At 27.7% G+C, this 27,224-nt stretch overlaps 2 protein-coding genes across 4 annotated transcripts; both read left to right on the forward strand.

The window, feature by feature from the left end:
* The first annotated feature begins 557 nt into the window (after window positions 1-557).
* On the forward strand, window positions 558-23,901 carry LOC122514016 (receptor-type guanylate cyclase daf-11). 3 transcript variants are annotated; one of them, XM_043630607.1, is made up of 16 exons: window positions 558-869; window positions 4,721-5,025; window positions 7,364-7,628; window positions 11,161-11,258; window positions 12,159-12,311; window positions 17,959-18,084; window positions 19,738-19,977; window positions 20,473-20,601; window positions 20,716-20,845; window positions 21,549-21,671; window positions 21,812-21,901; window positions 22,002-22,125; window positions 22,461-22,679; window positions 22,883-22,974; window positions 23,248-23,377; window positions 23,500-23,901. In XM_043630607.1, exons 2-16 carry the CDS (start codon window positions 5,006-5,008, stop codon window positions 23,508-23,510), a joined length of 1,950 nt encoding a protein of 649 aa, XP_043486542.1. In that variant the 5' UTR covers window positions 558-869; window positions 4,721-5,005; the 3' UTR covers window positions 23,511-23,901. The 3 variants fall into 3 exon arrangements, with proteins under 3 accessions (XP_043486542.1, XP_043486543.1, XP_043486544.1); XM_043630608.1 differs by lacking the exon at window positions 558-869 and adding an exon at window positions 1,497-1,646; XM_043630609.1 differs by lacking the exons at window positions 558-869; window positions 4,721-5,025 and adding an exon at window positions 1,497-1,646.
* Window positions 23,852-26,248, forward strand: LOC122514017. Its single transcript, XM_043630610.1, has one exon. The coding sequence runs from the start codon at window positions 23,865-23,867 to the stop codon at window positions 25,770-25,772; it is 1,908 nt and encodes a 635-aa protein (XP_043486545.1). The 5' UTR covers window positions 23,852-23,864; the 3' UTR covers window positions 25,773-26,248.
* The last annotated feature ends 976 nt before the right edge of the window (window positions 26,249-27,224 follow it).

Here is a 27,224-nt window from a genome sequence, read left to right on the forward strand (position 1 = left end):
AGTGATCTTACCATTAATGCCAAAGAAATATCTTACCATTAAATAACGTTACTAACGATATTACCGACGAAGTAGAAATGGTTGCCTATCACCAGGTGCGATTAAAGTATTAGTATAAATAATACAAGAAAATTGATAAAGAAAGATAAAAAACCAATGATATTTAATTTTCAACCAATTACAATAAACAAGATAACGAATAAACATAAAACATTTGTACATCTCCTTAATAGATACAAAAAGAATTGAAATATTCGAAATTTCAATTGAACGAACGATTTAAAACGTAGAAATGAAATATTTAATCGAATTATGTTAATTTATTTTTAAAATTGAAAAAAAGAAATCGTTTCCCTTATGGGCATATTGAGAAGAAGAAAAAAAGAAATAAAATAAAATATAAATAATTAAAAAGAGAAGGAAAATATAAGAGAAAACCAAAGAAAAGGAAGTAAAACCAGAAAAAGAGGGAGATAAATAAGTAAAAGAAAAATAAATAAAATAACAAAAAAGAGAAGATATAGCTATAAAAAGAAGAAAAATAAAAAAGGGCAAGTATGAAAGTTGGAAGGGAAAGGAAGCTGTAATACACGAAGTGGTAGCCTTCAACAAAGTTCGTCGAGTGATGCGGTAGGGTGTCGTGAATGCGCATTGGCTTAGGAACTCCCCCGTATGATGTTGTTAACGCGCATCCTCTAGGTTTCCCGACCACAACCGTCAGTATGCGGTCGTGTATTCCACGCGGGCACACCTGTTTGCTATTTCTTCCTATAGCATTAGAATTTTAACGCGACTATGTTCACGCACAGACTTACGTGTTAGAGGTATAACACATACAAAGAGACATAGAGACTTCTTCATTAAGCAAGGTTGCTAAGCTTTCATTAATTATATTTTTTTTTTCGCTTTCTTTTTCTCTTTCTCTCCTTTTTCTTTTTATTTTTGCGTTAATCAAGAGTTAGATCAATTTTCTGATAATTCAGGATAAATATCTATCGTTTTATTATATATAAATGTATTGTTTTTTTTTTTTTAATTATTATTATTATTATTACTATTATTATTCAAGGCCCAGTACTATAACGTATAATAACAAATATATACGTATCAACTATTTAATTTGAAAATGTCACAAATCTCTCAATCTTGTTTCGTTATTTTATTTCATTTATTTTCTATATAATATAATAACATATAAAAATATTCAACTTTTTAATTTATTTATTATATTTAACTTCATTGTTTATACATGTTTACATATATTTTACGATTTAATTCAGATAATAATTAATTTTATAGATACTTATATATATATATATATATATATATATATTTAAATAATAATAATAATAAATAAAACAATTCGTGGATAATTATAAAAAAAAAGAGAAAAAATAGATAAGGATAGACGTTCAAGAAGGAAAAAAAGGATAGGAGACAGGAAAAGAGATAGATAAATTTATAGATAGGCGAGTGGATTAAATAAAAAAAAAAGGATAAAGTAAGAGAGAGAGAAAGAGAGAAAGAGAGAAAGAAAGACAGAAATACAGAATAAAAAGAGAAAGAAGAATACGTTCAGTCGAGAAAGTGGAACGTCCTCGTGACTTCAACCACGTGTCTCCTCTCGTCTTTCTTGTCATAAACGCGTAAGAGCAATTTTCTTTCTATTGATGCTTCGTATCAGACTCCCTTATACCTCCTCCCTCACCCTCCCCCTCCCCCTTTGCCCCTAGTGTATCTTCTTCTTTTTCTTCTATTACTTCTTCTTGTTAATGGACATATCTTTGACAGGGTGATCAAACGAAGCAAAAAAGGAAACTCCTATGTGTTTCTCTTCTTTATTATCTTCTTTTTATTTTTATTTCTCTTATATAATTTTATCTTAAATGATCGATATTTTCGATCGATCTATTCAGTATTTTTTACCTATTTCCATTTTACTCGATTGTTTTTTCTTTATTATCTTTTTATTTTTATTTTTATTCATATATTTTTTGTTTTTTTTTTTTTAAAGATTTACAACACATTTTTAACTTGTTTTTTTTTTTTCTTTCTTTCTTTTCGTTCGTTATTTTGTAAGGATTTTTATAGGATTTACATTTCCAATTGATCCAGTGTCACATTTTTTTTTTTTTTTTTATTATTTATATTATTTACCGTTGCTTTGCTTTTAATTTTTTTATTTGTTTCATTCTATTTCCGTTTCAAGGATCTACGCGTGTTTGATCATCTTGTTTTTCTTTTTTTCTTTTTTTTTTCTACAATTACGCATGTTGCATCTTATCGATTAAATCCTATTTGAGTAAAGTTTAATGAATTCATTTTAATTATAATATAATTATATATATACGATCTTTTATTGTTATTGTATTTAATTGTCGAAATATTAGAAAATGATTAATCGTTGCATTAAAATCCTCTTTTATTCTTCGTATGTAATAGATTTAAAATAAGAATTTGTTTGATTGTAATTTTGATTGTAATTTTGATCCGTATGTAGTATAGAGTGTGTTTGATATATTTGTATATGATAATTCTTTTTTCTTCTTTTTCTTTTATTAACGATTCGAATGATCGATAAAAAAATGCTTACAATATTTACGGTCATTATGCACGTATATAAGTGACACTGTTAGCACGTGCTTTTTTCTCTCCCTCTCTCTCTCTCTCTATATATATATATATATATGTATATTTTTCTCTCGTGTTGAAGAATACGCACGTACCTTTATAACCAATGTAATACATACAGACATACATATATGTATACATAAGACATCGGTGACAGTTGCAATTGGTCTTCCACTTCGATTGCACTTAAACTCAGCTTTTATGTATCAACCCGTTAAGGAAATGTAAATCTGTTCGTTCAATATTTACACGCAGAAAAAAAAAAACAAAAAGAAAGAAAGAAAGAAAGAAAAAGTTTCCTAGAACAGTTTTACTATCTGTATTAATTATTAAATGTATCATTGTATTAATTTTTGACTATTTTTCAATCGATATACGCGTGCCACATTCATATTAATGTGTGAATATGCATATATGTGTATGTGTGTGTTTGGTTGCATATAATAACGAATATATAATTGAGATCTTAATTAATTGCAATTTTGATGAATTTTCTCACTTTCCTAATTGACAAATCAATAATTAATGAACGAATAGTACCTAGAATAATAACGTATATGTGTGTACTTAACTACATAGATATATAAATTCTATAATATCGTATCGGTACATAATTATTTAGTTAAAGTAACAACACTACGTATCGAGAAATTGTATAATTAATATTATACGCTTACATTTATGTATGTTCGTTGCACAAAGTTTAAAAACGTAAGGTTGCTTTTAAAAATGATTTTATTAATGATTTTTTTACTTTATTTGAGAAAACATTTGTTTATTTATATACGTAGTTTCAAATTAATAATTATTTTTTATAATTGGGGTTTTTTTAAATTCTTTAAAACGATGAAATTACACTAATGTATATGTACATACTATATCTACGTATTGATTATAATTAAAGAAGATAAAATATATCAAATAAATTCTATACAGAGATAAATTTCTTTTTAATACCAATAAAAATGATCATGCGTATACTATATTGATATGTGTATTTTCATATTAATGAAAGGAAAAAAAAAATTGTCGACAAAAAATTTCATTTCTTTTAATTCGAATATAAATGTTAACGTATACTATATATATATTTTATATATAATATATAGTACAAAATACAAAATTATATATTAATTATGTATAATAATTATATATAAGTATAATAATATATATTAATAAGTATAATAATATATATTATATAAGTATAATAAAATGTACTATATATTAATATAATATATAGTACATAATACAAAATTTCATTTCTTTTAATTCGAATATAAAAAAATGTTAACGTATACTATATATTTTTTTTATAGAAATTATATATTTTATCTTCGTAATTATAATCAACAAGTACATAATAATATAATACATACATATACGCGTTCATAGATAGATGTTCGATAAAAATGATCATGCGTATACTATATTAATGTGTATTTTCATATTAATGAAAGGAACAAAAAAAATTGTCGACAAAAAATTTCATTTCTTTTAATTCGAATATAAATGTTAACGTATACTATATATATAATATATATATAATATATAGTACAAAATACTGCAGATTTTATATAATATGTGTATATATATTTAAGATTATATAAATTTATAAATTTATATATATATTTATAAGAAAATTTATAAATTTAACAATTACAAAATTTATTTTAAAAATTAATATTTTCAAATTCGGGGTCTCATCGTCTAATAAATTTATAAAAGCATTTTAACTTTCAATTTAAATTCAAATTTAATTAATTTGAGACACATTATATTTTATCAATTCTTTCATTCAATATATATATATATATTTCTTTTTATAGAAATTATATATTTTATCTTCGTAATTATAATCAACAAGTACATAATAATATAATACGTACATATACGTTCATAGATAGATGTTCTATTCCGAAAGAAGAAGAAAAAAAAAAAAGAAAGAAAGAAAGAAAGAAAGAAAAAGACAATATAATAGTAGACTCTTGGTACAGAATACACGAGAGTGCGAGATAGATAAAAAAAGAGAAAGAGAGAGAGAGAGAGAGATCTTGAGTGACACGTTCTAAAGTCTAACATATGTTTTAAGATTGCAGTTCACGCATACATAATACACACACACATTTATAGTCGTATCCATTGAGATGGTTTTATGGTGACCCCTTCCCTGTCTATATGTACCTTTATGTCGAGCCTGAATGTGAATGGACAGAGAGAGAAGAAAGATCGAGAGATCGAGAGATCGAAAGAAAGAGAGAGAAATATCCTCGATGAGATAATACGAGTGGCTGTGATACGCCATTCAGGCCCGAACTCGGGCCCGTCGAATTGTGAGAGAGATTGAGAAGCGAGGGTGGACACATCATCTGCTATCATGCTCACCATAAAAAACGAGTGAGTATTATAAAATTAACATATTTATTAAACCCTTGCTTGGATTCTTACTCTTGTATCTAACGATAAATTTACATCTAATTTCTTCACTCGTCATTTTTTCCCGCTCATTTATTTTCCCTCTTACTTCCTACAGTTTCATTCGTTCCTCCATTTATTCCCATCTTTCTCTCTCTCTCTCTCTCTTTCTTTTTTTTTTTTTTTTTTTTTTTCCATTTCTCAATATTAATCGTCTATCCTTTATCTTTCTCCCCTCTTTTTCTATTTTTCCTTCAAATTTATTTTCTATTTTTTCTCTTACTTCCAAATTTATCATTCGTTGTTTATTTTTTTTTTTTTTTCTCTCCTTTTATCCCTTTCTTCTCTTGTTCTCATGCTTCTAATTAATGTTTACCCTTTCTCTTTCTCTTATATTTATTATTTAACTTATCTTTCTCTTTCTATCGTATTTATTATTTAACTTATCTTTCTCTTTCTCTCATATTTATTATTTAACTTATCTTTCTCTTTTTCTTTTTCTCTCTCTCTCTTTTTTACTCATACTCATTATCTACCTTCCCAATTTCTTTTCTATTTCTTTCCTATTTATAAATAATACAACATTAAATATAAAATAAATAAACTGTCCTTTCTCTCTTTCTTTTCACTTTCTTTCTTATAATTAATATTTATCATCTCTCGCTATTCTCTTCTTCTGTTTTTTTTTCTTCTCATACTCATTATCTACCTTTCTTTTTTTCATACTTGTTATTTACCTTCTCTCTTACCTCCCCTCCCCTCTCTTTTCTCTTACATACTTTAATTTTATCATCAGGTATCGCCAAGGGTTAAGATTTTCGATTAGTTCAGTTATGAGTTATCGTTTATCATATTTTTAAATTGATATTACGCAAAATATTAAACAATTTACGAAGATAAATGTGTTGTTCCTGTTTGCTATTTTTCATTTTGATATTTATTTATTTATTTCTTTATTTATTTATTTATTTATTATGATAAATTTTCTATTTTTATTATTTTAACAAATAAAATCGTATATATTATATTTTTATTGTTAGAAATAATCGTTTTTAATAAATACTTATCATCAATTCTTTATTAGTTTGATATTACTAATTTAAAAGTACAAAATATTGCAGATGTTATTTGATTGGTATTTCTCATAATCAGAAAAAGAAATTTGTATCTTTTATGATTTATGTACTTTTCATAAAAACTTTTTAGTATTTTCCTTTTTTTTTTCTCGAATTAACAGATGTATTTCTCTCTCTCTCTTTTTTTTCTTTTTCTTTCTCTTTCCTTTCTCTTTCCTTTCAATTTCAAAAGGTAAGAAAGAAAAAGCAAATCCAAAGAAAGAAATAAACTGCTTGAGGTACAAAATAAATGTCAATAGTAAAAAGAAATAGAACTCTATTAATTTTCTTTACTTTTTCTTTTCTTTATCTCGTACAATCAGTTTCCATTGAAAACACTACTTCTTCCTATTGATTTCTCTTTCAATCCTTTTCGATATTTTCAACAAAAATAGAAAGTGTCGTAAAGACATAGACGACGATCTTGTTACTTTCAACTTTATGATAAATTTAAAAACCAAAAAAAAAAAGACAACAAAAAAAAACAGCAAATCGAATAAACCGAACAATATCGAGACACTTTTCTTTTTATTTTTAAATTAATCGTAAGTATTTCATTGATTAAACGATATAAATAAATAATGAAGTTTTAAATATCCAATTATATATCCAGAAATAATTAATTTCAATTATATAATTTATGAATTTTCTAATATCTCGATCAAAATTATATTTATTTGGAATATTAATTAGAAATATTTATAAATATACTGAGCAGACAACAATCAACCAAGCACAATTAGATCGAGTTTCGCGTAAGTTTAACATTTCTTATACTGTCTTTTACATTATTATCCATGGAATTTATTTTATTTTTTGTTTCCAAATAGCTAATTTGCACGATAGCATGCTGTAATTGTAATTAATTAAATAACCTTATTTTCTTAGCCTTAGGCAGTCTTGACAAAAGGTTTGTCACGTAACCGTTCTTACATAATTTGTATCAATAATTAAAATGATCGAAAATTTGTAATAATTCAATTTGAAAGATTTCTTTGATTAATATTAACGATAATTATATAATAATAATAATTCATTGATTGTAATAAAACAAAGAATTATGTATATCGTATTTTTATTCGTATGTAAAGTTAACCGTTAACATTCGTTATAACTTTTTTTTATTAATTATGTTTACATCGATTATGATATTTAATATCATTATTTGTATTTGTATCGATGTAAATAATTGTAAATAATTCCAGCATGTCACCGCGAAACGGATCCTGCGTAGCAGAAGTAAGCTCGGTAAGAAGTTTATCATCGGAGGATGTATCAGCTAAAGCAAATCGTAAAAAATCATGTTGGGCACGTGCAACGGATCCTGCGAGTCGTCGTGGCAGAAGGATTCAATTGTTGCAAATGTTGGTACTACCGTTCATACCGATTTTAGCGTTGATCGTACAAACTGCCAATACTCTCCATGACATTCTAATTTATCGGCAAGAAGTGTCCGACATCGAAACGCAGGTAAATTATTTTTATATATATTACATATTATTCTATTAATTTTATATATTATTAATATTAATTATATATAATATTATATATATTATATTCTATTATATATATTTTATAATATATTCTATTAATTTTATATATTTAATATACGCGTTTTTATCAAATTTCATCATGTTTACAATTACATATATTAATTATATATATTATTACTATTTAGATATATTAATTATATTATTATTATTATTATTAATTATATATATTATTAATATTAATTATATATAATTATTAATAATATTATATAATATACTATATTATATTATAATAATATATATTAATTATATATATATTCTATAATATATTCTATTAATTTTATATATTTAATATACGCGTTTTAATCAAATTTCATCATTTTTACGACAAAACAAAGATTAACGAATTATAAGACTCGCGAGTTGTTCAAATTATAATTTGTTTGGTATTTGAAAATTTAACAAATTGTAAAAAAGAAAAAGAAATTTTTTACACAAATCGATAATAAACTAATTAAAATGGTAATTATTCTTAATTACTATTATACAGGTGAAGTAGTATGTTAACAAATTTACTTTTATGTAGGATGTGTATGGTTGCATAATGTATAAAGCATACAATTAGAAGGAATAAGAGTAATTCCTTGATATCGATTGAACTAATTAAAAATAACGAGTAAATGGTAAATATTCCACGCCTATATATGTTCTTACTTATGTAGGTACTCGATAAAGTTGACATAATTCTTTTTAACATTTTATCGATTATTAAAGTCTTTGTTTTTCTTTGTTTGTTTGTTTTATTTACTTCCTATATTTCTATCGACTTACGAGTTTTATCTTAAAGAAGGTTTGTTAGGGAAGAAGGAAAAACAAAAAGAAGTAAAAATTAAACGAAACACCCAAATTTTAATATTAAATTAAATTTCACTTCGTATTTTAATGCAAAATTCAAACAAAATTTATATTAATATTATATTTTCTATTCCAGTCTTCGTCAAATGGTATCAAACCGTTGATATTTAATTTTTCACCGTAACTCGTTCAATTATTTTTTTTTCTTTTACAATTTTATTCAATTTTCCAACGATCGTTCGATCATAGCTAGATGCAATTTTGTCATCTATCTATTTCTAGTTAAAGAAAATATTTTAATAGTTTTGAAAGAGCTATCTCTATTACATTTGAAAAAAAAAAAAAGAAGAAAAGAAAAGAAAAACAACTACTAAGAAGCTTTTACCCACCCTCGATATATATGAGCCGTTTACTTTGAAAGTGGCCTAACTCCAATAACCTTAAATTGAGATATTTAAAGGTTTGGTTTCAATGCAATTCAAAATACGTAAAGAATAACAATGAGTTATGTTGCTTAAGTGTATCTAAAGGTGTTCAATTTACAGTTCCTATTAAAATAATGACAATTATTAAGTGAATAATATGCGTTTTCTTACCAAGAATGGAGTTAGGCCACTTTCAAAATTAACAACCAGATTCGTTATAAAATTTGAAGGATCCAAAGTCCATTCAACATAATTTAAGATGCTTCAAATTGCGAAAAAACAATACTTATTTTATTTTACATATCTTTATAACACTTTAAAAACATAAATTATGCGATTCAAAATATTTTTTGCAAACATAAATTACAAAACAATTTTCTACTCATCTACATTTTGTGTATGTGAAAGGGATTTAAAGAAATCATGATGTTCAGGTGGTATATATCGTAATAAGTCAATTACGTCCTTGAATTTTGCGGTTGTAATTTGTCTTATATTTTTATACAGTGGTGTCAATACAATATTTTCGAACTTTCTTGGTCTACCCCGACGTGGTATTAAATTCAGGACTTTCAAATTTTCGTTCTCATTCATTGATGTCTTATAGAAAATCTTATTCATTTTTGACAAAACGCATCCAACATATTTTTAACCAGTTTATTGGTTCTCCGTTAGAATTCTTGACCCTTTTAAAAATTGCGTCTTCTAATAATTTTGTTCATACAAAATCTTCTTGTCTCATTTCATGTACAATAAAATTACCTTTCCGACACTTTTTGATAATATTGTAATACTCTCGGGGGACAAACAGTAAATTATTCTTTTTTAATGCCATTTCTACCACACCAAAATCTCTACTCCTAATGGAGTTAGGCCACTTTCAAAATAAACGGTTCAGTGATTCAACTAACTCTGAAAACTTATGTGTCCAGAATTACCGTATTTACTCGGAATATAAAAAATCTTAAATGCTTTATTGATAGATAATTTGAAGCTGTACATGTTACCGTGGGTAACCGGAAAAAAATGAAAAATGGAGTTAGGCCACTTTCAAAATAAACGGCTCATATATTCGTATTATTTTTAATTATTTATTATTATTGCACTGTACTACAATATTATTTATAAACATATATTATAAATATTGTCAAAAATGAATTGGTTTCAACAGCTACTTCAATGTAACATAAAAGTATCCGGTACTTTATCTTGTCCATTCTCTCTCTCTCTCTCTCTCTCTCTCTCTCTCTTTCCCTTTGTGCATACGTGTTCCCCTTTACCTCCGCTTCTCTACATGTACTTTACAATTAGTTCCCTTCCTTTTCGGAAGTTACACCGGCTCGTGAACTCCATCCATTAGTCGAGGATGCTTCCCAAAGTGAATATCGCACGTACACAAACATAGTTAGCGTCACAAAATAACCATTACAATTTAGATAAAGTTGTATACGTAAGAGCTGTCCAGATTTTTTATTTTTTATTTATTCTTCTCTTTTAACAATCCCCCACCTTGTCCCCTTTACCTACCACCGTATTCTATGTTTTCTTTTTTTCTTTTTTTTTTCTCTCTCTCCTAAAGTATTTAATATTAATTATTTTATGTAATTTATAATTATTAATTATGTCGTTGGTGTAATAAAGAATTTTATAATTATTTTCCAGTAAAATAAAAACATTTGTAAATAAAAAAAAAAGTTGAAACGTTCTTCGATAAATATGCACTATACTTGCCATTATATTTCCTATAAAAAATAATACAACATATACTATATAGAAAAATAGAAAAGAATAATAAATAAAATAGGTGAAATATATATGAGCCGTTTATTTTGAAAGTGGCCTAACTCCATTCTTGGTAAGAAAACGCATATTATTCACTTAATAATTGCCATTATTTTAATAGGAACTGTAAATTGAACACCTTTAGATACACTTAAGCAACATAACTCATTGTTATTTTTTACGTATATTTTGATTTGCATTGAAACGCAAACCTTTAAATATCTCAATTTAAGGTTAAATGGAGTTAGGCCATTTTCAAAATAAACGGCTCATATATATGTAATAAAAATTTAGGAAAAATAAATTCGACCCAACGAGACTCGATCCAGCGATCGATCTATCGAATCTACTACGCCGATACGCTTTGAGCTAGCGAGTTCTATTGACAAACAATTTAAACACATGGTATATAGGAATATTAGTATATAATATATAATCACATTATTTTAGGTAACCATAGCTACAGATTTAGGCAAAGTGGTGACCAGGATGCAGCTCGAAAGATCCGAAGTAGCGTTCTTTATTTATACCAATGGCAACACTTTAAGGTATTTATTTAAAAATATATTACACATTAATACGTGTTTATTCAATAATATTGTTGAAGTTTCTAGAAAAATCTTAGAATAATATTTCCAACCGTTCATCCATTTTTGTTTTTATTTTATTCAAATATTCGTTAAATCACTTTACATCTATCCGTCTTACAATTGTATCCATTAATCGTTTGATCTCACGGTCTATACGTGACTCAATTTTAAAACCAAACTTTTATCCAAGGACAAGAGAAGAAAAAGAAACCATTTTTTAATGTGTCCTACGAATGAAAACAAATGATACTCTCGATAGACTTTAATTCGATATATTATCTCGAAACACCAATGCAATTTTCCCCTTTCACCTTTATTTCTACTCCGAGTTTCTTGTAATAAAAAAGAAAAAAGAAAAAAGGGCAAAGAAAATAACGTAACGGCAATAACGTCTAATCATTTCTTTTTCTTCTTCTTCTTTTCGTTCTTTTTTTTTTTTTCTTCTTTTATCGATAGATTTCACATTTACACATAGTTACAAACATTGGTATTCGGATAGTGCACGTTGAACCATCGAAGGTTCTATCCGATTAAAACTTTACGATCAGTGAATCGTGCTTTATTGACCCGACCCTTCTTCTGCTTCGATTATTTCATACGAGCAACGAGTAATATTAATAAATCATCGAGATTTTGGTTAAATAATTTATTATAATAATCGGAATGTGAACGTAACAGCTGTAAGTAAATTTATTTTTCTGCTGTTCGTAATTTTATTTTTGTTAGTTTTTATTATCATCGAACGTACTTCAATCAGTCTCCCACGCCCACCCTTCTCGATTTTTCCCATTAAGCTTCGTTTAACTTTCTTATCTTTTTATTTTTTATTTTTCTTTCTTTTTTTTTTCTTTTTTAAAGGTCCAATCTGACACAAAGATTCGCTATAACCGACCAGGCTCTGCATAATATGACAACCTGGCCCTTGGTATCCGTCCCGAGGGATGAAAGCAAAACGCAAACCTACGATGTTGTCAGCAAGGAAGCCTTTCAAGCACGTCTAGAAGATTTCAGGTAAAATAAACTAATATAAATTATTTTTATTTTTATATTTTTTTATACAAACCAATCTTTATTCCTTTATTTTGTAAAACGCGAAATTTGTGGAACAAAGTAACGAAGAAAAACAATATTGAAACGTCTGTGTGTGCGTCTGTGTGTGTGTGCCTGTCTGTGTGTGTGTTTTCTTTCTTTTCTTTTTTATATTTAAATCTTTTTTGTTTCTTGGGCAAAATAATATTCAAAATCGGTTAGATCCTTTTTAAGGATAATTTACACCAACTTTTCATAGAAGAAAAACAATATTGGAACGTCTGTGTATGCGTCTGTGTGTGTGTGTTTTCTTTCTTTTCTTTTTTATATTTAAATCTTTTTTATTTCTTGGGCAAAATAATATTCAAAATCGGTTAGATCCTTTTTAAGGATAATTTACACCAACTTTTCATAGAAGAAAACAATATTGGAACGTCTGTGTGTGCGTCTGTGGTGTGTGTGTGTTTTCTTTCTTTTCTTTTTAATATTTAAATCTTTTTTATTTCTTGGGCAAAATAATATTCAAAATCGGTTAGATCCTTTTTAAGGATAATTTACACCAACTTTTTCATACTTTTCAAAAGCAATAAATAACTCTCGGCATTTCGATGATCTGAGAAATGTTTACATGAAAAAAAGAAAAGAGAAAGTAATTGATTTATAGCATTACGCAGAAAACTTTTGATTCTACTTTATATTCATTGTATAATTTAATCGTGACGTCAAACAGGAGTAACGCTTTAAAACGTTCTCTTAATCAATATACTATTCCCTGGATTTAAATTTCCACGTAGAAAACGATACACGCGTAAACTGCGTGACATGTTTCTAATCAGGTACAAAAGTTCTAATTAATAAATTGCTTGTTATTATTATTATTATTATTATTATTATTATTATCGCATTGCTATCAATCACGTAATTAGGATTATCTATCTTTAATCAAAGATTATTATAATAAAGTTTTATTTACTAGAGGTGTTTAATCACCGTATTGATTTTCTTCGATTTAATTCAATTTAAAATTTAAACAAAATAATAATAATAAAATTTTAAAAAATTGAAATTTTAATTAAATAAAATAAATAAGAAATAAATTTATAAATTAAATAAAAATGAAAATTTTAAAATTTCAACAAAATAATAATAATAATAAAGATGAAGCAAATTAATATCATTAGAGTAAAAATTCTGAAATTTGTTAGTAGACACAGAATTGAAATGAATGTTCGTGATGTAACCTGTAAGAAAATTACGGAAAAAAACTAGTATTTCCCTCGAGTCATTGTTCCGACACTTGTTGAATTTCCATTCATAGTATAAGTGTGTGTACTTTTCTCTCCTGCAACCTCGAACCATAATGGCGGACATTAAAATACGATCGAAGTTGGAACCCCTTTTATGTACTCTACTTAAAATACTTTTATGGAAAGATACGATAATACTGCTTGACACATTTTTACAATCATCAACTGAAATTTCTTTTTCTTTTCTTCTTTTTTTTTCGAGAGAGATAAATCGAAAATATATTTTATTATATTTACATTTGTCAAAAAGAAAAAGAGAAAAATAATGAATTTGCATTATCGTTTTATCATCATAATACTTATTAGATATTATATCCTTCAATTTGTGTCTTTAAAACATGATTATTTTCAATTGGATAGCGTTAGGAAAATTGGTAATTCAAATTTTCGCGGATTTTTATCGTCAATTCCGTAGTCAAACGACATACTGAAAATATATAAAATAAAGTTTTACATTTAATAACAAAATATAGGATAATAAGACAATAGTTAGAAACGTTGTTATGTTATAAACTTTTGTTCTTACTTTGCAAATCAGTCAAAATTGAAAAGAAACATTTTATCAAAGTTTTAATAGAAAATGTGGGAGAATATAAAACAATTGAATAACGGTGGTACTTCTTTTAAAATTTTTATTTCTTTTTTTTCGTAAATTTTAAACGACAATTATTATCATTACATATTTGTAATAAATAACATTGTATGTAAATTTTTTCTATGAAAAATATTTTACAAGTTAAATTTATTTTCCTCGCTTTAACGTAAAATAAAGTAACTATCATTTCGCGGTTCATTAAAACTTTTACGCAATCCATTAAAACTTTAACAGGAATTCATACGTTGTGAAAACTCTTTTACATCATATTCCATAATCATTAATATATATATATAGAATATATATTAATATATAATTATATATGCACAGGGTCGAATCAAGGTTACTTGACAGCCTTAGGCCAATTTGATCATATATTTTTCTTCATTTCCAATTTTTACTGAAATAATACGACGTGTCTGGTATCGCAAAAAAAAAATATCGAATAGGGAATATCTTAAAATGAAAATAAAATAATGTTGTAAATTCCGACGCAATTAGCAATACAATTTTTTATGGAAAACATTGCGTTTTGCATAACACTTTGCGTCGACACTTTGATTATCCGAGAATCAGTTTGATGTTAATTCATTTTTGTTCATAATATTGAAATTCTAAAATTAATACACCCCTAAGACGGTACCTTTTTTTAAAGCCGACCCTGTACATACATATGCACATATGAACCGCTTATTTGCTAAATCGATTAACCCCACGAAACAAAAGGCAGGAAAACTCGATGAAGTTTTTTTTTACATTGTCGTTACACAATTAGAACATTTTTTTTTATTATTTCAATAACAATTAAACGCTTAATTATTAAATAAACTTTATTTTGAATATAAAAAAGTTAAGAATTAATAACGAGAGAATACTTTTGCAATAATTGTGTACAAAATTTCTATATAATGTGAATTTAATCGAAATTTACCTTTTGAACGTTACATATATAAACGCTTAATTTATGTATTTAAAGTGAATAAAATAATATGAATGATTAATTTATTAATTCTCCATATTCGTAGGAGACTTTGATAAAGGTTGAACATTGAAGAAATCAAATTTGTTTCTAAAATAATGCATACGGGTTAATAACTATGATATTGGATTTAATAATAAATGAAAAGAAATATCTACAATTTATTTTATAATTACTTATGATAATATACAAATAATTGGAATATAGAATAAATATTAGATTGACCAATATGGCGTTTGCTGTTATTAACCATACGCGTATATTGATCGAGCTAAAAATTATAATAAAAAAAATATAAAATAAATATATTTTAGTTGAATTTTTTGGACTTAGTTAATCTACAGAAACAATTACCAGGCGTATATATACATATTTACGTGATTAAACATACAATGTTGAGTAATTAAAGAGAAATAATACATAAATTCATAATAGCATACCCCTTGTAAGAGAATATTTATAGAAAACACGTTTTTCATTCCGGGAGAATGAAAAAGCTGCTCGATTTCACAGCGATGGCACGTATAACCAATAAATCGATAGAATAATAAAGTATCGATATGGAAAATTCTACCTAGCAAGCATCGGCCATCGATGAACAGAAGAAAATGGTAGGATGATGAGAAAGGGATGATGAGAATTCCAAATATCATCTTTTGCATCTTGTCAAACGCGATCTCTACATCTCGATGAACACAAATACGAAATCATTCCTATCTTCGTTATTTCATATATGCTTTTTTCTATTTTTTTTACTTTTATTACGTAGCTATCTGAGATACAAATATAAATATCTTTAACTTGTGTATTATTATTTTGTTCTTTTTAAATCATTCATTTTGTGATTTTCATATGATTCGATGATTCGATAAATCGTATGATTTTCGTTTAACGATATTTCTCATAGATCGTATTATTTTCGTTGAAATTATTTATCGTAGATCGTATTATTCTCGTTGACATGATTTATCGTAGATCTTATTACGTCTGGTCAACGAAATTTATCATAGGTCAATATTTGTTTTATAATTACGAAAATATATAAATAAATATTTAATATTTATTATATATTTATTTAATATATAATAAAATATATAAATATATAAAATATAATAAAATATATAAATATTTATTTAATTTCTGATATATATTCATTAAAGATATTCTTCGTAAATTATGTTTCTTTCTTCCTTGGTAAAATTCTTCTTCTTCGTAGATCGAATTATTCTTTTTCGATCGAATTCACTGTAAAGTGAAAACTATATAATATATATCCCCATTTAAATTAAATCTAATCATAAATTACAATTATTATCATTGACGAAATACCTCATAAACTTCAACACCATTATTAATCGACAATATTTTCCCTAGTTCGAATAGATCAAAGTAAATATTTCACTTCACCTACCACGTTCCCCTGACTAAATTTACCATAACTAAATTATTATTTTCACATTGACAAAATTTATCGTTTAGCAAATTGAACCTTATTATCGTTGACTAAATTGGATCGTAGATCAAAGTTATTTCCGTCATTCGACGTCATATTCGCCTTGATAAATTCTCTTTATCGATGAAAAAAGAAGGAAAGGAAGAAAAAGAAAAGGGAGAAAGAAAAAAGAGAACTAAATGTCAACCAACGTGGGACCGGTTATTATTTTCCATTTACTTATATATCTAACACACACACACACACATTCAAATACCCATACAAACACACACATACATTCAAATACCCATGCAAACACACACACACACACAGAAGATATCAAACACACATTCGTACATGCATCAAACATAAAACCTGTATACATTCGTACACTATACATTTATATTCATACACATACACACACACAACACATATAAAGATATATATGATATAACTAAGGAAAAAGGAAAGAAGAAAATAATAGAATGATATTGACGATTCCATAAAGAACAGTTTATAACATTGGTAACATACTATTAAGAATGTTCGAACTTCTTCAAATACGAATGGAAGAAACAAATGGTTATAAGAAAAAGAACGATTGGTATTAAAAGATAGGATAGTCAAGAAGATAAAGTACATATTGACAATAGATTAGTACTAACAATAAGTACGCACGATGGTTTATAATAAATTGTCACAAAGTACAAATTTCTCCTTCTTCTTCTTCTTCTTCTTCTTCTTCTTCGGGAGCTTCTTCTTCTTCTTCGGAAGCTTCTTCGGGAGCTTCTTCGGGAGCTTCTTCGGGAGCTTCTCTCATTTTTTCTATCTTTATTTCTGTTATCTATACAACCTCATATACGTACACATATATACACACACACATATATATGCAACATGTATATGAGGTTATACGCATGAGCGCGTGACCGCTCATATGGAGCGCTGTGATGTATTTTTAGATTTTCTGTCTCTCTCTCTCTCTCTTTCTCTCTCTCTCTCTCTCTCTTTCTATCATAAAGAGAGTTTGGCAAATAGCCTTCAATATATGGTGAAATAGAAAAGCAATATATTGTCTATCGTCTATGGGAGTTTTATTGCAACAATACGATTCAAATAAATAACGAATAGATATGTTTGTAAATGAAAAAATAGAAATAGAAAATATGGTTCTGTGATTGTAAAACTATTTTTTTTGGGGGGGAGAGGGGTTTCCGCAATTTTGTTTCTCGTTATAAGAAAATGAAGGGGACAAAAAAAATAAAAGAAAGAAAGAATAAAATAAAACCCAAATTACCTCTGTTTGAATATTTCAGACAGAAAATAAGCTCGGAAGAGAGTAGTATACAGGAAGTTTTGGCTTGGTACACTAGCGTAAATGCCGCCATGCTCGACCATTTGACCAATCAGATAAAGGAAACCGATAACAGCGGTGTATGGAGGTGAGTTCTTTTTTTTCTTTTTTCTTTTTCTTTTTCTATACTTTTTTTACTTTTCATTATTTATATTTATTATTCGTTAAGATAATATAAGACACGAGAGAAGTTCGTAATTATTATTAATTAATTAATTACTTAAATATTGACCGTGATAAATACGAATACATTGATTTTGTAAACAGTGGTTCTCGATCAAAGTTTACTTTTCTATTATTTCTTTTACTTCGTTTATATTTTTTGTTTAATATTTGAACTTATATTTCGTTACATATCTCATTTAATTATAGATTTGTACTATTAACCCTTTGCACTCGAGGTCTTTTTCGCTTGCGCGAACCAGCAACTCGAGACGATTTTGGCTACAAATTAAGTAGACATTTTACAGGTACTTTAAAAACATTTATAAACAAACAAGCGTATAGAAATAATCAAATATCATCAGTTTATTCATTTATATGTCGAAAAAAAACAAACTTTGATAAATACTACACTCTGTAATTATTTTTGCTTGATTTGACACTTGTATCAGCGCCGCTCGAGTGCAAAGGGTTAATATGTGTGCCTATGTATGTATATATGTATATATGAGCCGTTCAGTGCACACATCGATTAACTCTACTTTTTGAAAAATCTTAAATTTATGTGTCAAAGCATCTTGGTATAATCATAACTTTTTATATTTATAATACTTATGTACGCACGTAAGAAGTTATACTTCTTTGCCGTACCATAACGAATATAACCTCAATAACCTCAAAAATAACTTCAAAAAAAAACTTCAAAGAAAAAAAATAACTTAAAAAAAAAAAACTGGTGTGTGTACTTATGTACGCACGTAAGAAGTTATACTTCTTTGCCGTACCAAAACGAATATAACCTCAATAACCTCAAAAATAACTTCAAAAAACAACTTCAAAGAAAAAAAATAACTTAAAAAAAATAATTATTATTATATATATAAGAAAGAATAAAAAAAAGAAAAAGAAAATATTAAAATATAGATATCAGTCCACATTAAATGTAAGGGAGATATACCGAATTACTTCACGCGTCAACAGCCATGACGCGGTTACAGCATTAGTTTTTGCTCGATTATTTAAGTAAAGCAGTGCTGAGTACGATTAGTATTTGGATGGGTGACCCGCTTGAGAAAAAAAGGGGAAGAAGAAGAGAAGACAACTTCATGCCGTATACTTGAAATCGCTTTGCCGCGCGTCGTAAATACTGACAAACTTCATGGTGTCGTTTTTCCAAACGCTCGGAACAAAATCACTCCCCATTACATTTTCCCCAACGCGCCAAAAGAAGTATAACTTCAATAACTTTCCTTAATAATAAAGGTTAACACCATTAAACGGCAACATTTTGTTGGCCATTGAAAAATAAGTAATTTATTTCAGAAACCATTTTGATTATTTTTTGGTTATTTTTTCTTATTAATTTTATACATCGTTAAATGAAAACTATATCTGTATTTATGCATTATACATTATATATGCGAATCTATATATTATAACAGGAATTTTAAGAAACAATGTACATTATTTCATCGCGTTTCTCGACTTTTTGTTTTATAGAGTTAATCGATGTGTGCACTGAACGGCTCATATATGTGTGCGTGTTTATTTGTTTTTACTTAAATATATGTTTCTATAGATACTTGATAGCGTTTAAAAATCTTCTACGAAGCATCGAGAGTCTCGGTATCGCTTCCGTTTATGGGATCAATTATTTTGGACGTGGAATACTTTTAAGGGACAATTATGTTAGTTATGTACGTCATGAGGCTCTAGGACGCGATCTTTTAAACGGATCGCTCACATACGTGCCTTCTTTAAAACAATTTTATACCGAGCTTACTCGAACCATGCCGGATTATGGTAGGATCAAATCTAGGTATATTTATAATATATATATATATTTATTATAATATTCATTTATTTAATCTCTAAAAATAAAAGTAAACAAATTTATTGAGATTTCCTTTCTTTCTTTTTTTTTTATTTTTAAAATAATAATATTTATTTATTATTATTATTATTATTGTTGTTGTACGGTAGTATGATTTTATTGTAAAATCGTAATTATAAGGAAAAATAAAATATTATATATAGGATTCGGGGAAAAAATGTTTCTTCAAATTTAACTGTATAAATGAAACAAATCTATTATTCTTTAGATTTTATTTATATCTATTATTTCCAAATGATTTCAAATTGTTTTGTGCTCGATGTTCTATCATGAAAATACGAAGAAACTTTTTCCCCGATCTAATACATAATTATTATTATTTTTATTATTATTATTATTAATAAGAATAACGTATTAATTTTTTTAATATTAATAATATTAATAATATTTTCGTTAATCGTTTCGTTTTTTTAATCGTAGACGAGATGAAATTCTTCGAAATCAAAAGCGTGAGCGTAGCATAGAAGACGCCATTGCTTATTTCGATTCAATGGCAACCTACGTCGATGAACTTCGTAAACTTCAACGCGAATTACGTCACATGATACGGTAAATGTTGGTTTTTTTATTTAAAATTTGTCTTTATCTTTCCTATTTCATTTTTATTACCATTATTACAATGATACGATACGCGATTATAATAAAAAAATTATTACTTTTCAGAGACTATGTTAATTTAACTCTGCAGGATGCAAGTAATAAAGAGGTTGCTGGTATAGCCATTGTTGTTTTGGTCCTAATTGTTTCTCCTATTATTATAATATTAGTACGCAATGCAGTGGCCACCATTCAAGTAAGTTTTTATATTTAAAATGAGAGAGAGAGAAATAGAAACAACAAATTAAAAAATGTATATGAAGCAAGATATTAATTAGTTAATTAATTTTTTTTTTTATTTAATAATTGAGAGAGAGAGAGAGAGAGAAGAAAAGTTTATGATTGCTAACGAACATAATTAATTGGTAATTTAATTTGTTATTTAATGAGAGAGAGAGAGAGAGAGAAATTAAGAGAAGTATATGATAAAACATGAACGAAATTAATTAATAAACTAATTCTATTTTTGTTGATTTGTTAAATAATAATTAAAAAGAAAAAAGTAAGAAAATTGCTTAACTCGTTAAGAACAAGATGGAATCAATGAATAATTAATCATTTCTATTTTATTCCAATGGGTAAAAAAAAAGATAATAAAAGTTTTCAACTCATAACGAAGTGAATTAATTGTGGCGAATGTTTTTTAATAAGAAAAAAAAGGAAATTAGAAAAGAGATTCGATTCGTAACGAGCATTAAAATGAATTGTTTTAAATTAATACTTTTTCTTTCATTTATTTGATTTTGTTCTTTTATTCTCTACTCCGTTCTATCTTTCATTTTTTTTTTTTTTAATTTTAATTTGAACTTCTAACGAATGCGTATTAAAAAAGAAAAAAAAGAAAAGGAACCAATAAGGATAAAAATAGAATAAACTCTCAAACGATATGAATTTCGTAGATGTATGCTGCCAATTTAGCACAAAAAGCTCGCGAATTGAAAAGAGAAAAAAGAAAAAGCGACACGTTGCTTTTTCAAATGTTACCACCTAGCGTAGCTCAACAACTCAAACAGACACAACAGGTATCGTAACTTTATTTTATATTATTATATAATTTAAGTTTCGCATTTATTATGAGTTATATATATATAAAAAATAAAAAAAAGAACCAAGATATTCGATTTACGAATAAGTTAATAAATCAAGGTTTACTACGTACAAGGTGCCAGCTGAATATTACGAAGCAGTGACCGTTTACTTCAGCGATATTGTTGGTTTTACTGAAATTGCTGCTGAGAATACACCACTCGAGGTAAAACTTTTTATATTTTTTCTTTTGTTTTTTATTTTCAACTATTTTCGTTGCTTTGCTAATAAAATTTGTCTTGTTTTTTGTTGTTGTTGTTGTTCAGGTTGTCACGTTTCTCAATTCGATTTACAAATTGTTCGATGCCCGTATCGAGTGTTACGACGTTTACAAAGTTGAAACTATTGGTGATTCTTACATGGTTGCTTCCGGTTTACCAGTTCGAAATGGTACACAGATATATTTTGTATACAATTCTTACAATAAATTAAATTCGATTTCTATTAACGATAATTGAATTATGTAAATAAATTATGACCAATGAATTGGTTTTAGCGAAAAGTTCGTGCCTGTCTGCAAATATTTGTCTCTTTACTTTCATTTGATTTTTATTTAATAATAAATGATATTTAATTGAAATCTAGTTAAATATAAAAATATATATAAAGATATCTTTACTTATAAATTGGCATGAACTTTACAGTTAAACTCAATACTTGCATAATAAATAACGAAAAGAGAGATAAAATTGATGCAAATTATTATTTGTTTATCATATGTAAAGGTGATAAGCATGTATCCGAGATCGCAACAATGGCTTTAGATCTATTGGCAGCATCCTCAGTTTTTCAAGTACCAAAACGTCCAGGTGAAAGACTTCAAATACGCAGTGGTGCACATACAGGACCAGTCGTAGCAGGTATTGTTGGCAGTAAAATGCCACGGTATTGTTTATTTGGTGATACCGTGAACACAGCGAGTCGTATGGAATCCACAGGCGAAGGTAACATTTTATTTTAAATATATATATATATATATATATATTTAATTATCGAATTTTTGTAAGTGAGATAATTTATTTAAAAGCAAAATTTACGTTTAAAACCAAAAATTGTTGGAGTGGATTTAATAATCAAACGAATGAAAAACAAAAATATATATGAAAATACACATAGTAACGTGAGTTATGTTTTTTTTCTTTTGCAGCTTTACGGATTCACATTAGTTTAGAAATGAAGAAGGCCTTGGATGCTGTTGGAGGATTTAAAATCGAGCATCGTGGTTTGGTTGACGTTAAAGTATGTTTTTTTCTTTGTTGTTTCTTCTTTTATTTTATTTTCATTTACCTCAATTGATAAATATTAACTCTCTATAACGCCCATAGTATAATTAGAATCTTAATATAATTGAAATGCAGTTTACTTAAAAGAAAAAGAAGTAAATTTCGTTTGAAATATTTGTCGAAAATCTATTCGAGTTTAAAAAAAGGATGAGGCTTTACATAGAGTTAACAAATTTATTTAATGAACTTATTTCAACATACACGTACACACACATATGTACATACACAGGGCAAAGGCCTAATGGATACATATTGGTTGGAGTGTAAGGATGGTGGAATTGCGAGAGCAGCTGAATTGGATTTGCCGTCATTCTTTGAAGATGTACGACCAGTCTTTATGCGCCGTTTACGAGAGGAAGGTAAAAAGAAAAGAAAAGATAAAAAAAACAAATAAATAAATAATTATTTTCAAGCAAACTCTGCACTTGTATAATAAATGTAAAGTAAATGTCAAAATTAATAATTCTAATTAAACGATCAGGTACTCTCTGATGCGAGCCTTACTCCCGGCGAGACCTGTGGTATATAAATCGTCCCGTGCGAACTTGTATACGATTATCTCAGCCAAATCTCATCGACCATTTAAAGAAACCAAGCCAAGGTCGTAAAAATCGATTATCTCAACCAAATCTTCACATCACGCCAGTGAAAATTCAACCTCAGTCACAGTCGAGCATCGAATCTCAAGATTCGGTGACTTACGACGGTACCCATTCAACGACACCCTGTCCACCAAGTTACTCGCCGGCGAGTCAAAGGAGTCGATTATCTCAACCAAATCTTCCAACATTATTGATATCTTACGAGCGTAGATCTGGTGGTGGTTCACCCGATCGTCGTATAAGAATGTCACAGCCGACATTAAACTCAAGTTTCAGCGGGATCAATTTCTTTGGTATGAACCGTGGTACCCGTTTATCCTACACCAGTTTGAGAGCACCATCAGGTGACAATAGTATCAATGAGGAGGAAAGACTTTCAACACCTAACGTCCATCGGCTTGGTGGTAGTGCCGGAGAAAACATATCATCGGTTGATCATCATGGTTCAAGATTTTCTCAACCAGATATAAGACGTTACACTCTTCGTCAGGATCCAACTAAACGGGAAAGATTATCGCAGCCTACCCTTGTATCCGGTGATTATTATCCAATACGCGGACATGGACAGCAGAGATTATCGCAACCGTGTTTGTCCACAATCAGAGATTCCGGTATACCAACGATGATTTTACAATCCCCATCGCCACCTCCCATCAAACACAAAAGATTTTCACCAATTTCTGCTGCCAGTCATAGGGATCGTCTATCTCAATTGGATATTGGCGGGAAATATAGAAACTGGAAGGATTTATCCAACTCTACGGTTAAATTCAATCGCGATAGATTCTCCATACCCGAATTGGAAACTAAAAATGATCTCAAATTGATGGCCGGTACGCCTAAACAAAGATTCAGTCTTGATAGTCAACTGACGCGTAATCAGGATAGTGGAAGATCAAGATTATTACCAATAGCTAGCTCTCCGATTTCTGAACATCAACAGAACAAACTCGAAGAGATTACCAGCACGGTAAGTGCTGGGCCAAATAAACTGAAGACTCCTACACGTGAATGTTTGGAAAGTATTATTGTAGCTAGCACGACGCCTATCTTGCCACCAGGTGAAAGAAAATTACTTGACTCAACGATAGCTTTAAAAGGTATCTCTCCAATTTATGTTCCACCAATACCACCTGGAACAATATCAACGTCTACGACAACTGCAACAAATTTAACGACAACTGCAACAGTAACTACAATGAAAGGTACTACTGTATTACCTCCTAGAGAAAGAATGTCTGTACCAGAAATAAGAAATTCGAGCTTACGTCGTTTGTTGGATCCACCAACGAGACAGAGACACAGTATAACAGGTAATCTGAGACAATGTTTACTTTCACCTAGCAAAGTCCATGACATAACAAGGAAACCCTACAAATTTTCCATCGAAGAAGCTTTAGAAAAATTAAAGAAAGAAAGGGATAAAGAAAAAGACAAAACTAAAAGCAATAATAAGGAAGATGATAAAGAAAAAGAAAATATTATAACTAACGAGCCAGACTTTGATACATTTCAACCCCCGAAACACATTCAACGTCATTATTCTTATACATATGACATCAAAGATGAAAGTAGTTCGATTGGTAAAATATCAGTGAGTAGTATACCAAAGAAAAAATTTTTAGAGAGTAACTTTGATGAGAACGAACAAGTGATTACAACCGTTATAGAAACGGATGTACCAATTATACTGGGCACTCCTAAATACTTCAAAAGAATGCAAGGTTACTCGAGCGAAACACCAAAATGGATCAGAAAGTATTTAGACAGTGATGGACCTAAATTTGGTAAGAAAGGTACCACAGGTACCACCGGTACCAACAAGGAGAGCTCGAAATCTAGCAGGAAAGGTAGCAGAAGAAAAAGTTCTTTAGAATCGATAGAAGCTGAAAAAAAACCGGAGAATAAAACTCGATCTAAATCTGTAAGTAGTGGTGAAAGAAGTCCGATGACAAAGAACACAGGTATCAGTCAAGAATTCATGAACAATATTAAAAACACTTACGTTAGGATCGTGCCAACCAGCAATATGCAAGAGAACAGATACGAAATAGCTGTAGGGTCTAGTTGGACTCAAGATAATGACAATCGTGGACCGTATAGTGGTGTTGGTGGTGATGATACTGATTCGGATGATTCTACCTCTATTTAAATATGCCAAAAATATAATTATTTTTCCAAATTACATCAATTGGCATTAGAATGACTTGATAAAGAATCTCAGCATTGTATCGCTTGTATCTCACGGCTACGCTATATATATATATAATATATTATATATTGTATATTATATATTAAACTGTATATTATATCATATATCGTGTGTCAGGTCTCAGACAATTATACATATATTATTACGTTTCTGAATGTTGAATTTGTTGAAGAAAAAATGATACTAGGATACCAAGTGACACTGATCGGGTTGGTAGTTTAACTTTTGTTACATTATTTTTTTCTTTCTTTATTTTCTCGGAGATTTTTCTCCTTGTTATCATGAAATTATTCAATTTTTTTAAAAGGGGAAAATTAATAAGTGAAGTATACTACCGTATGTCATTTTTGATTGAATTTTGTACTTAAATCGTATCTTCAACGCATGATTTAATAAAGGTAATAAAGAAGCATTAATTCACAATGTATAATTAATTATTGAATAACGAGTCAATATGATATTAATGATAGAATAAAAATGATATCAAACATTGTACATATATCATTGTTTCAAAAATTAAATTATTCTTTAGATATTTATAAAAGTATAGAAGATTACTCATTCAATGCTTTTATATTTTTATTTCTTTAATGAATTAAATGACACAATTTATATACGCGCACACATATTATACATATATATTTTTCCTTCCTTTTATACTAATAGAATTGTCATTGTTTTATTGATGCTTCATCATTACAGTCTGTCTTTATTAACGATAAAGATTGAATACAAATGAAATCGATGGTTCCTTGTATTAAGATAGCTGAATTATTTTTTAACTGATACTAGTCATCCTAATGAACAAATCCAACCGTGATTAAATAACTTTTTTTTATCTCAATTGATTACCACGAGATGCTTTCCAATTCGGTATTAGAAATATTTGAAATACTATTTATATATTAATTTATATATTACGAATGCCAAAGTATATGAATGTAAATAAAATGATATTTCAGATATATAAAGAGAGATTTATAAATTTAATTAATTCAACAATAATTTTTTTTTAATATTAACGAAGTTATAAATAATAATTGAATAAATTGTTTTAGTTGTAATTTTATATATATATATATACATATTATATTATTTTTTCTGTTCTATATTTTCAAACTATTGTTTCATGTTACTCTCTCGCATTATATTACTTATGTTATGTTAAATATTATTTTATAACAAAATAGGAGAAACAAAATGAAGAAGAAGAAAGATGAAAGAAAGAAGAGCTTTCAAGACTATAAGATAACGTAGATATTAAATGTTGTGTAACGTGGAATAATAAATGTTACTGTTGTCAATAAAATATGCTTATTACCTACATAATCTCACTGAATAGAATTCAAATTAGATTAATAGAAAATAAACGACAATAAATAATTTCATTTA

Source organism: Polistes fuscatus, unplaced genomic scaffold (genome assembly GCF_010416935.1).
Source record: "Polistes fuscatus isolate 324 unplaced genomic scaffold, CU_Pfus_HIC Scaffold13, whole genome shotgun sequence".
NCBI lineage: Eukaryota > Metazoa > Arthropoda > Insecta > Hymenoptera > Vespidae > Polistes > Polistes fuscatus.